At 35.9% G+C, this 13610-nt stretch overlaps 1 protein-coding gene across 2 annotated transcripts in view; it reads right to left on the bottom strand.

Annotated features, from left to right (window-relative positions):
• The window catches only part of MTA3 (metastasis associated 1 family member 3), a 136788-nt gene that overhangs the window by 52173 nt on the left and 71005 nt on the right, over window positions 1-13610 (bottom strand). For both annotated transcript variants that reach the window (XM_039569009.1, XM_039569010.1), the window contains exons 10-14: window positions 10921-10995; window positions 5884-5942; window positions 3211-3335; window positions 2160-2311; window positions 1439-1661 (exon numbers count right to left, since the gene is read on the bottom strand). In XM_039569009.1, the coding sequence (XP_039424943.1) occupies window positions 1439-1661; window positions 2160-2311; window positions 3211-3335; window positions 5884-5942; window positions 10921-10995 (634 nt within the window). The remainder of the gene's footprint in view (window positions 1-1438; window positions 1662-2159; window positions 2312-3210; window positions 3336-5883; window positions 5943-10920; window positions 10996-13610) is intronic.

Below are 13610 nucleotides of genomic sequence, written 5' to 3'. Positions count from 1 at the left end.
ACATAAGGTTCAAGTGAACTTCTAAATTTTCCTCCATGATTCAGCAGAAACATAAATTTAAAGGTACAATACCTTTCTCTCAGAAAGTAATTTTTATTTTGGATTGAGGATGAAAAATATATTCCTAATCCAGCTTTAGACACATTTCTTCCATGAAGAACAACTCATTTTATTCACACAGTGGACACGTGGTTTCCTGAAATTTGAAAGTTGCTCCTGACATGCATAGATTTAAAAGAAGAAAGAAAATGGCCAAAAGAGCAACTAAAAAAATAGACAAGGGCAATGAACAGAAATATTCAGGAAGTTTTGGAGGACTGCAGAAGTAGGTGAAGAGTTTGCATATGCGTAATGGCTGGTCTTAAAGTACATAAAGGGAAAATAATTACCCAAAATCAGATTTTAAGCCTCCATGGAGTAAATTTCTCATAAACAACACAGACATCATCTGCATCCCAGATAAGTATGCTGGGAAAACATTTCGTGTTAGCCTAGTGAACATGGTTATAAACCCCGCATCTAATAATCTTAAAAGTTCTCTTCAATTCTAATACAATTGACAGTACAATGAGCCAGCATGGCTCATCCTGGAATACCAAGCATCTGCTCCAAGAACTGTATCTGTGGAAGAATGGGAAAAATAACCAGACAGTGTGAACAGTAAAACAATGTGCTTGGTGCAGATAAAAACGCTGTTGAAATATTCAGTGACTTTGCAGCAGAACTTACACACATAGGCAGGTGAAGAGACTTACTATTGCTATCTACAAAAACCCATAGCTTTGTGTCATACTACTGGAAATTCATCAGATCTTTATATTTTGGCTATAAAAAGAACAAGCATAATACAGAATTTTATTTAGAACTAAAATTTAAAACTGGAACAGACAAAACCAAAATGATGCATCTATGATGTAATAATAAACATGGCTATCACCACCATCGGATTGTCACAGTGACAAAGGACTGCATTGCACACCACATTTAAATTATTATGAAGCCCCAGCTCCTGATTCTTTGAACAACCCCACTGAAAAAAAAGTACAACATGTACAGATCTATAGGTTCTGCTCAGCAAAAGAATAAAAATAACAACATAAAAGCACACTTCTTTTGTGCTGCCTGGGAGGAGGCATATATGTCATGGCGTTGATTTTCCCTTCCTGCCCCCCATTTTTGTTACTGTCAATTTTTGAAAGTAAATGAGGTAATATTTATCCCCTTTTTAATAAATTTGAAATGTTTCCACAGCCTAAGATCTGTTCAAGGCAACCAGACTTTATCCAGTGTGTCGGTGATATGCTGGACAAATGAAAAAAAAAATGAAAAGCAAAAGCGTATAGACAAGAAATGTTTATTGAAAAAGAAAATAAAATTAAAAGACAAAAATGGGTGGGAAGCACAGCACACAGAACTAAGAATTAAAAAAACATCTTACATTCTGCCTTAATGGCAGCACAGTTAATAGGGACAAAGGGACGTCGTGCTGCCTGCCGCAGCCGGAGGGTATTTTTGCAGACCTGACGGGCCAGTTTTGTCCAACACGTGGTGTGGAGAAAGAAAGCCTGCCGTGTTTTCACCGCCGACTTTGGGCTGCCAGTGTTCCGGACCGGGGTGCCCTGCGTGGCCTGCCGGGACAGGTGAGTCCGCACGTGCGGTTCCTGCGGAGAGGAGCAGCGAGAGGTAACGCACACGCCTCGCGCACAGCACCCAAACTGCCCCAAGTTGGACACGCCGGCAAGAACAGTCAAACGGGATGTCTGAGTGCTAGACAAAAACCAGGCCTGTGCAGGAAGCTCTAAGCCACAGAGCAGAGAACTCTGTTGAGAATGGATCTATAATGCTATTCTAAATGAGATATTTTATAGTCAATTTAACATTTCACAGATAACACGCCATTTGACTGACAAAATTACTTTTGTACACCAAAAATGCAGGAAGTGCATGTTTGTTTATCCAGGATGTAGTCAAATAAAGATATGGCAAGGCCTGAGCACTGTACAGTTCTACTTAACACAGGAAAAGGATTAATAAACTGAGTTTTGTAATACTAAAGTTGAACACATACATAAAACCCCATTCCATTAAACAATCAAATCACAGCAGTCTTGTGAAAGCACCATGTTTTCTTTTTGAAAAGTTTATCTGCACAATCCTACCTCTGTAGGTTGGCTGGAAGACAGTTTATCTTCATCTGTCTGTGTGGGCATTTTCAGGCCACCATATTTCTTCCAATAAATCCAGCAAGATGCACACAACCTACATTGCATATTGGGAGGGCCCCAAGAATACCATTGGTGAGACTGTGGAGCTAAGGAGGAGAAAACAACACAGGTGAACTGGTGCAGGCTACATTCACTACAGTAAATCCAAATGCTGTGTGCTATATATGCCCATAATATATGGCAGTATCAGAGCATTGTATGGATAAATATTTAATATATTTGACACAGACAGTAAGAACTTGAATTGTTAGTTGCTTTATTTTTTTTACAAAAGTACCACAGCAGTCAACTCCAAATGGAAATTTTGAAAGTGCTTTTATAATAAATTTCAAACCAGGGACTTTGTATTGTCAGGAAGAGATTTTCTTCCAGAGGACTACCAGAAAAAAAAAACAAACCCAACACTATTTCTAATCTCACACTGGAAGACAGGCTTATTAAATTGGATTTTATATCTACTCTCATATAACCTCTGTTGAGGGCTGCTATTTCAAGAAATCCAATAAAAATTATCAGAAACATACAAAATACTAGAAAGAAACAACAGCCCTCGCCCTGTTCCCCAACAACAACAGAGGGGAGGAAAAACACCCCAAAATCATTCAAACAAAAAAAAAACCAGCTCAAAAACCCTGCAGCCTTAAAGGAAAAGCAAAAACAAATTTGAATTTAGCATTCTGAAGGCAAATATATCAATGATATATCAATTATTCTGAAGGAATAATATATCAATGCCATCATATTATACTCCTTAAACTTTCTGTACTTTATAAATTGCTAGAAAATAAATTACAAAGTAATTTGAATGCTTTAATTAATATACTGAAGGCAGCTCTAACTTTAAAGTTATTTCTGCGACAAAAGTATTGCAAATTATCCTCTACCACATGCAAACAAAAGTACATACACCTTTTTTTTTTAAAACACCACATATTAAGATTAACCTAAACTCTTCAGTCATTAAAAAAAATATATATTTACTTACTATAGCAGCTTTCACAAGCCCGACCTATTACTGTGGCTTGTGCCTGGTAAGAGGCTCCCATTGCTCCATTGACTGCAGCAGGTTTCCCATTATTGCTGGATATTTGATTGGGATTTGGTTTATTGCTTTAAATAAATTTAAAACAAAAGTTGAAAAAAAAGTGGTTTTACTAATTGGTAAACATGAACACAAAAAATCTAATTCTGGAATGCTGATGTGTGCTGACAATATCTATAAAATCTTCTCTAAACAACAAGACTAATTTTTGTACTCTATTATTTTCAGCACTGTAAGAGAATTGCTATGTAAAGCGCTGCTGTGATACTCCAATTTACAGCTCTTTAGTGTGCTCACATGGTCTAAGCTACTTGGCAAGCTCATAAAAGACCAAGTCTCAGGGTCAAATCATTAACAAAAATCTGACACAGCACAGAATTTAAGAAGTTTACAAGTCGAGGCTGGACTTTGGGTGAAGTATAACAAGTAAGAGTAGTAACAGTGCCTGTAATACTACAAGGTTGTTCACCCTAGGAAAGGGTCAAACAGTCTCCTGTCTGAAAACGTACACACCTTCCCACCAACTACAGTAATGCAAATGTCATATAACCCTGGCAAAACTCACCCTTATAATATCAGGTTGTTCTGTCTAGGTTCTCTTCTAAACTACTTCCTCTCTGAGAAGGCTGAATAACTGTTTTTGGATATTTCTGTTTGGCTTTTTTAATATTATTATACTATATCATTCTTGTGATTATTGCAACTACTGATACTTCAGTGAAGTAGGACTTTACAGGTCAATTAATTCAGAGAGCATTAATATACTCCTCATTAGGTTAAGTGCATTATTTCCAGAGTTTCAACTTTGTAAGCCTTAATTACCCTCAATACAATGCAAGGCTGGATGCATTTATTCCTAAGATGATTATTTGTTACTTTAGGTAGCATAAAATACATTGAAGAAAAGTTAAAATGAGAGTTGAAGAAACCTTTGCTGTTTCAAGTCTCTATTTCAAGTGCCAACAAGCCTTTCTCCTGTCTTTTCCTTTTTCACTATATCCAGCAAGAGACAATTTTACAATTTCCACGTATTCTTTATCTTGGGCCCAAGGTACAAGAGGAGAGATTGAGAGACAATTAGGTCTTCCACATTATGATATGTTGTTTAGTTACCTTCCAGAAAAGCCATTAATTAAAAGGCACTCTCTGGTATTAAGGACAGAACCTTGCATTTAAAGGAAATACCTAATGATCAACTTCAAAAAGGTACTCAGCTCTGAGAATCAATTCTACTCAGATTTCAAACTCAGTCAATTAGTCTTGAAGCACAGCATTTAGCAATCCACTTCCCCATGACCACCCCAGATTGGACAGGTATCAAAGACTTGAGAAGTCCTACCATCCCCTTACTATTGACTAGGGATTTTGTCTTGAAATGGAAGCAAAAGACAGGCAGTAAGATAAAAATGCAAAAAATCCCACATTTTGAAACACATTTGTCATCCAATACAGCTGGTCCCTACTGAGAACATATTGAAAATCTAAAATTGTCCACATGGACCAAGGAAATTAATTGAAAAAGCATAATGTAAAGACTGAGCACCTTATGGTTTTCCTAAAGCAGCCACTTCTCTGAGAAGGTTAGGGAAACCTCATCCTAGAGTTTTTAGCTTTTTTTTAAACATTATTAGAGATGTGAGCTTCAAAACTCGCAAAATTTGTTCAGAGGTAAGATTAAAATAATTAATTTAACAGTCTGCTGCTTTCATTGTTACAGCGGTTTAAGAGAGAAAAGTCAGGATGAAATATGGAAATGAAATTCTATTGTATGTAATTTATACAAGTCATCAAAAATCTTTGCAAAGTACTTCCTTTGGTATTACATTCTTCTGTTATACAAACACTCATGACAATGGGAAGTCCATATATATGTAAACTGAATATACCCACAGAAAGCTTAGAAAAAAGTGATTTGTAATCCTTTCTCTTGTCATAATATTGAGGAAATTATGAATATGAAGGAGGGATTTTATCTTTTTTTTCTGCAAACCACATGTTAACAGAAGCAGATATAGCATTGAGTTTAAATCTAAAGAAAATACAGATCATAAACCCTCAGAAATAAACAAGGTTGCATTAATAGGACTTGGTCAAAGATAGAAGATCTGGGGCTGTGTGCTGTCTTTAATTTACAGCCAGAACCTCTCTTGTCCCTAGATGAAGAACAGATATTATCAGCCAGATAAAACTGTAATGGGAAATTATCTTATTTTATGTAACTAAATTAAGAACTGCTTCTGTTTTGAAATATTGCATTTACACAAATATGAAGTGTTGTGCTACAGGGATTTGGAAGAGATTATTTTGGAAAAACTACTTTTTAAATGATAAGGCTCTTCTTGCATGTGAACAGTCAACACGTAGCACCTGATCAGCTTTTGTAAAACTTCTCATTCCAGACAAAAAGATTGCAGGTCAAAGACAAAGGGATCAGTTGAGCATGAAGGTTTCACTTAAGAGTTTCTAGCATTTTCCAGTTATATCTCTGCATATAACAAATCCTGTGAAATAACCATTAAAAAGATGAGTAGGAAAACATCATGCATGTAATTGCATGTTACTGTTTCAGTTTTACCTGTATATGACTCAAAAAAATGACTTTGTTGTTATACTCACTAGGTGGGGATGTATACTTGCTTCAATTTACTTTCTGCTTCAGCCGCTTTCAGACGTTTCTAGTTGAAAATTAAACACATTAAAATATTTTATTATATTAAGGCATGAGATTTTGTAAAACTGCAAACAATCCATCTTTAAATTATTTCTATTTTGTGATTTCACAAGAGCCTCCAAAACAAGTGTTGAAATCTTCAAGATGAAAACCATGAAAAACAAGTTCTCCATTTTTACTATTAGTTTGAAATCATAATATACTGTCCTTCCCAGTAAAACCCACAGGCCTCAAATATGATAACAAAACTGAAAAAATAACAATTACGGTGTACATGAATTACATCTATATAAACATGTACAACATCGTGGCTACCTCTCATTGCAGAATTAAGTAGAAACTAAATGAATGAAATTGTGTAGGAACATCAGTCATGTAACAAAACTTCTTGTGTGCTCTCTGTCCAGCCTGAGGCTGGGATTTTATAACACAGTACAAGGAGCAGTAAAGTCCACTGACTCTCAGAAATAACTAAACACCTACTAGCATTAAATGCCATCACAAGCGTGGCTCAGGAACATCACGGTAACAGGACAGCTATACTATTGTCACGATAGTCTGAATTTACTAAATCGCTGCTTTCTTCATACTTGCAACAAACTCAAACCCTTTTGCATTTCTGTAATGTTGAGAAGTTTTAGGTATTACCATATATTATGCAAGTAACTAAGACAACAGTTTTTTCAGCAGTGACACAAGAAATACAGCATTCAGATGTCTACAGGTTATCCAAAACATTTGTATGTAAAAGATGAAGAAAACATTATTTCTCTGCAATTTCTGTACTCAAAACATTACTTCTGCTCACTTAAGAGAAAAAACCAAAAAAGACAAGAGAGAAAAAGAGTTGAAACATGGTCAATTTCATTACAGAGGATGAAAAAAAATGAGGGGACACCTTTATATCCAGCAATAATAAATCAGTACTACCTGTCTTTCTTTTATCAGGTGCTTAAAATTCAGTCCTCCATTTCTCTTACACCAGCCAATTCTCCTCTCTGCTATACTCCTATTTTTTGATATCCAACCTTTCCAAGGCTTATAATCCAGGAAAATATTTCCCACCTTGAGAAAACTATTATTAGATGACTGCTCTGAGAGTCCCTTGCCTGAGTCATGAGGTGAGTTACAGGGTTATTCAGCTTTACTGGCCCAGAAGTCTAAATAAACCTCCTGCCGTAAACTGTTGTTCTTTTCCACTTCATAAAGTTGCCTCTGTGTTGTCCATTTATAAAACTCCTACTTATAAATTTGCATCTTTAAGGAGCAATGTATAACAAATAGACTTATAATCAGTCCATGCCACCATCAATTAATTTCCATGCAATATGCGAGTTCTTTTCCGTTTTTCTCCAAAACAGGCTTCTTTTTTCTTACAGTCCTTTGCTGTTCACAGATGCCCAGTTATGTTTGGAGCTACAGAAGCGAATCCCATTGACACTACTGGTACAGTTGCAATCTTTCCCCAGTGCAGGCTTGGCAACACTGCTCTGCTTTCAGCAGGCCCATAGAAAAATGCAAACATTGTCTGCTCTGCCTGCTTGGATCAATTTTTACAAAAGGAAGGAGAAAGAACAGCAGCAGCACCATGCTCCAAGCCTCATAAACTGGTAGTTTTTAATCTGAGAACATTTTACAGCCCCAGCAGAGGAGCTCTCAATGGTGAACTCCCCCTGCTTAACAGCAGGACACAGGTTTTCCACAACTGTCTCTCTTTCCTTTCCATATTATATCCAACAACACAGAATTTGTTTTCAGCCTGAAAAAAGCGTGTGATACCACCAGTCAACAGGTGACACACATTCCACAGAGCTTCCAACCAAACTGGCTCTGTTCTACAAAAGCATCGAGTAAATCTCACTGCACAGCTACCATGAGCAAAAGAGAAAATACAAAAAAGGGCAAGAAATGAGGAAAGTAGCCCTGAAGCACTGTCAGAATGTAAAGGCATGTGTAGGAAGCTTTATTAAGCCCTGATGGCAGTGTCAGTGAGAAGTGACTATAGACACATTAATTAAATTTTAGTACTGGCACGGGGGGTTGTAAGGAATGCAATTTAACAATTGCTTCCCTCCTTTATTTACTAAAGTGAATGATACACTGCCTTCTAAAAAAATAACCATGCAATACCATTTCAGTATAAGCTATATTTGTATACCTTAAAACTATGGCTAACATTGCTCTCTAAAAGCAACAGAACATGTCACAGCTTGAATTCACACTGACATACTAACTTTTAACTACCAAGAGAGAGGAAAGGATGCAGAAAAAAAACTACCAATAGTTGCATTTTCTAAGATGAAACCTCTGCCTGTTGAAATTTAGAGACAGAACTGGTAAAAACTGGAAGCTGAAACTGAAAATATTTAGACAAGAAACAAAGCACCAGTTTGTAATAAATCCCTAGAGCAATGCAACAAAGAGAGCTGATGCTTTACCTGGAAAAAAATTTACATCTTAAACAGTGTTTCAAACAGGTCTTACAGACTGCATTGCAGGGGAGGTCAAAGTACACTAACTTCACCTGGGGTCTATTGCTTTAAATGAACTAGCATTGAAACTGAATGTTTGTGGGGTTTAAGGATATTTGCTATGAATATCAACTTACAAATATCCCAAGAAATGAATATTTCCCTAAATTAGTACTGTTTTCAACCGTGGAAATAAATAACTGAGAGGCAAATATAATTTACCGTTTCAGTAGAGCAATTTAGCTACCATTTAATATGTTCTCTCTTCTCCTCTTATGAAGTCTCAGTAAAGTCTTTTTTGCATTGAATCAGACTTTTAAGGAGAACACCACAAACAACCTTTCATTCAGTAGAATCAATCAATCAAAACCTGGCCTTCCTCAAATGCTATATATAATGTAGTGGTCATGAGAAGTGCCATATCACCAAGAATCATTACCCAAGGCCTGAATTAATTTTGCTAGACAAGTTCAGAGAACTTTAACATATCTTCCCTTCTCTTTGACTTGAAGGGAAGATGTTCTCAAAGCAAGGTGGTAGCAGTACCTCCACTGCCATTAAATCACCATATTTATAACCTAGCAAGAACAACATTTAGTAACAATTATGATAAAGAAACCTTTCTTATGGCTGACACAATACATCTAATTCACACAAAGAAATAAAGAGAATTAAAAGCAAATTTTTATATTAAATCACCCAAATCTAGAACTCAGGTTCTGTATTTTAAAATTCAAGAATGTGCATTGACCTTTTTCATCTTCCCTTTCCCACCAGTTCCCCTAGCCCTCGAGCATGAGATTTTGAGGAGAATGACTCTGAAATTGCCACTTCCTTACTGAATGCATTTTCTCCCTGAAATGCATTCCATTATCACTGCTTGTTCTTTTTCAACAATTCCTACAGATACTTTTTTTACTGAACTGTATTAATTTTTACCATTCCACAAAAACTAAACAAGGGCATGATGAAGTTCTAATCCCTTCTTAGGAAGGATTACAGAAATGTTAACCAGGATAAAAATTAGGCATTTGGTCTACACTAGCTTTGTTATTGATGATCACATACATGACCCTGAAAGAAGACATCTAAAGCATTCAATCCTGAGTGTACTGCCACAGTCTGAGTAAGATGTGGTAAGTTTATTTAGTTACAAGTAAAACACAGGCATTACAAAAGCATTCAAATCACAGATAACCATAAAGCCTATGTGTTTTTCTTGTAAAAACCCTAATCCTATGGAAGGACATGTAATCTTAAACACCACACATCTTGATCTTTGTAGCAACAGAATCATAATAGAGCTCTAGAAAACTACAAAAGGAATCTTAGCCTTTCACCAGCCACTCCAGAGCAAGCATTTCAGAAAAAAGTCACATTTTTATCTGATTCTTAAAGATAATCTTGCCCAATCATTAAGAGTTGACAAGATGCACAGCAAATCTCTGTTGGCAGCACCGTTCTAGGATAAAAATTAACAGTGAAAAAAAGTGTTAAAAGTGAAAAGAATGGTGACAAACCTAGAAAAACATGCCTTTATATGGAACATATTGTATTATATTTGTATTATCCATAGAACTAAAAAGCCCTAGTGATAGTCCAAGATTCTACTATGTGGTAAAAGACCGTTCCCTTATTTTCCATACTCTAACCAGATGATGTAGAAACAATTTCAAATAAACCAGAACAACCTGAAGCAATTATTCTTCTGATACATTTAATCTGAAAAATGTCTAAAGATCCATCTAACTACAACTGTAGTTACTACAGCAAAAAAAATTATTTTCAATATGCTGTCCATAACATCACCATCAATTATGTGGCAAGCAAAGGAGCTACAGTTTAAACATTAAATCAAAAATGAAAATAGAGTATTTCAAAGTATTTTATGTCTAAACCAAGGAGTAAATAGATAAAGAGTACAAGATATAAAAAACACCAACACTGAAATTTTGCCTAAACCTGCTAAAAATATCCCAGTATTGGTACCCAATATAATCTTAACATGTTTTTGCTCCAGAGCAACCCAAACAGTTGAACATTCAATCAGAAGGATGAACACAAGGTCTCAATTTTGAAATGCTGGTAATGCCAAAGTAATGTTTTGTTCAGGAGTACCAATAAAAGGTTCATAACACCAGCAGCCACTTTAACACAATGAATTTCCTTCAGTCCCACAGCAGCTTCCCAGCCTAAAGCATTTGCTCTACAGTCCATTTCCTTCTGATCCGCTACTGAAGTAGGAACCAGGAATCCCATTGCTTCAAACCAGCATACAATACAAATGGCTTAAAAAGCTCCTCACAGCTATGGGATGTACAGCAGACATCAGAGGATTTGACAATGCAGCCTGAAACAGCACAGAACCATTGGTTTATACCCCAAAATATTACCTTAGGCCTCCCATCGTGTATCTTTTCAAGAAGACAAACAGATTTTTATGCTTTAACAAGATCACATTTTTTTAAGAATGTCTCAGACTGGTTCATTCTGAAATAGTCATTAAATTACCTGCTGCACATATCTGTCAGTGGTTTTCCACATGTAGTAATACTCAATGATGCTAGTCAGTGACTTCCAAGGGAGCTGAAAAACATTTGTTACAAGTTAAAGTGGTCCCAAGAAACTGCAACATCCACTTCTTGTGAAATCAAGTATAGTTGAGACAAATACTAAAACCTGTATTAACGTATTAAATTACATTAGAATCCATATGTAAACAAACACATTGCAAGTAATAATACACAACCTTTCCTTACAGTATGCAGAATTACATTATCACACATCCAAATCTAAATGTAATTTATTCTATTTAAGCCATATGGTTAAACAAAATGATCAAAACAGAATGCAGATTTCCATCAGGAAACACAGAAGGTAATATCTCTATTATAAAGTGTGTCAGATGGAGAATAACATTAGGACTAAAAGAAATCATCTTGACAAGACTGTGCTCGAGTCTCATGATAATTTTGCTCTTAAAAAACACAAAGGATGCAGATTTTTCATGTCCCATAACAACTCAGCTGCTCATACATTACCACTAGTTTTGCATAAACTCCCACATGCTCTCAACCATTATCAAGAAACAAAAGGATGTGAGGGACAAATGTTACCCTGAGCAACAAGAGTGATACTGACAATAAATTTTTCACAAAATTCTCTGTACAAACAAGGTACATTTGATAATGACAATTATTTTGGGTGCCCACATTCATCGGTAAAATAAAAATGTATTAACCTAAGTCTAGGGAAGAAAATTAAGCAACCATTTTTAATTATCACCAAATAACCTATTAAACTCCACAAGGTCTTCCTGTAATTTAAATTACAATGTCTCATCCAAAATTCATGCAATTTTTCTTCATAACTTGGAACGTTACTAATTTGTCTGCTATATTTTCTAGAGGCATGCATTAATGCAAGTATTATCTGCTTTCTAGAAATGAGGATGATGTTTAGGAGATTCCAGAAAATACAGGTGTGGAAACCGATCTTTCCAACCTTACTGACCCCATTAGGCAGCTTTCTGCATGCCTTAAGTCAAAAGAATAGTTTTCTGCAACTTTAAATTCCTAAAACACCAGCGGAACACCTTCTCAAAGTGCCTCTCCCTGCATGCAGAAGCTCACTAGTTTTTTGAGCTGCTTGATTCAGGGTCAGAGTTAGAAGTGTACCAAAGTGTATAAATCCCCAAACATTTGCATTTGATTCAAATGTAGCAGTGTATGAAATGCATATGCTGATGTCCCAATAAGCAGTAACACACTTCAGGTTCTTAAAAACCTTTTGCTATCTCAGGCCATTTGTGTCTTGAAAGAAATCTTCCCCCAGAAAGTCCAGTGACATGAAGATATGTTTGGTGTGAGGTGACAGATGAAATGATTGTCAGTCTCCAGGTCCACCTTCCTCCTGGCATCCAGGTGAAATGCTGTCACCCCAACCTCCTGCCATTGTCAATTAGTTTATTTTAGCATATTCACATTTATTTTCCTTCCTGAATACTTACTGACATGTTCATGGTCCAAATGTTTGCCATTTCTCTAGAAAATACTTTAATCTATTTTAACTATGACTGTGACACCAGTATGTTCATTCACTCAGTAGGCATCTACAAGTAAAGATGATTAAGATGCATGGACCAAATAACTGCAATCCTTTTGCACTTTGATTCAAAACTTGGAAAACCTGTTTGACAGATTGAGTATGGATAACCTGTATTCCATTTACCTATGCACTTAATGCACTGAACTGCCAGTGAAGCTGTCAACAGCCATAGAATAACATATTGTCATTAGCAAATTCTGTTCTTGAAAGAAGTAAATATGCTCATCTGCATAACATTTTTTCAGGAGGAAATTAGCAAAAGCTATCAGCTCTACAAAAACAGAGAGAGGGGAATTTTAAGTTTCTTTAGTTATTCTCCAGGGTAAAAATAAACCAGTCTAATCAGATCAGCAAGAAAAGTTTAGGATTATAAATCATCCTAAAATGAACATGGTAATTTTAAGGCATGTTTTCACAATTTTCTAAAGCTGGAAAACTGTTGCTCCTGCTTTCTACAAACAGTTCCAAGTCTTGATTACCAAGGCCTTTCCTGCCATATCTGAGATGTAATAGTTATGTATTAGTGAAAACTGTTGATAATGAAAAACTTAAGAAGTATAACAGCTTTGTCTTACTGTTAGGAAAAGTTACAGTTGGAGAACTTAAAATATTCATTCTTTTTCCATTCTACCACCCTGGGATGTGAAATAATTCAAGCACATCAAGTAAATTGAATTAGCTTACAAGGTTTAGGTTGATTAGGATTCACACAGAGTCTTAAAGATAGAAGAACCTCTCCTATAAAAGTCAGTCAACAATTGATGAAAATTATTATTCAAAGGCTAGACTGGTAACTTGATTACAAATGAGCATCTCTTATGTATGAAAAAAAGGTAAAGTCCTTTACATCATTTAATTTATAATAATCTTGTTTACTAATATTTAGTGTTTGTAGCTTAATACTTGAGCTGCACATCTAACATCAGACAGTGGCAGTTCATAGCAATTGCTGGAAAAGTAAATGAATCTGCCCTTTACAGAACTATCATGTAAGGGCTGCAATTGCAGCTGCTGTGCCTTGCAAAGCTGGGCCGACTCAGAAGAGGCAACTCCTCTGGGATGTAATGACTCAGGCAGGTACTACATCATCCTTC

Source organism: Corvus cornix, chromosome 3 (genome assembly GCF_000738735.6).
Source record: "Corvus cornix cornix isolate S_Up_H32 chromosome 3, ASM73873v5, whole genome shotgun sequence".
NCBI classification, from domain to species: domain Eukaryota; kingdom Metazoa; phylum Chordata; class Aves; order Passeriformes; family Corvidae; genus Corvus; species Corvus cornix.
This window is presented reverse-complemented; position numbering and strand designations above follow the sequence as displayed.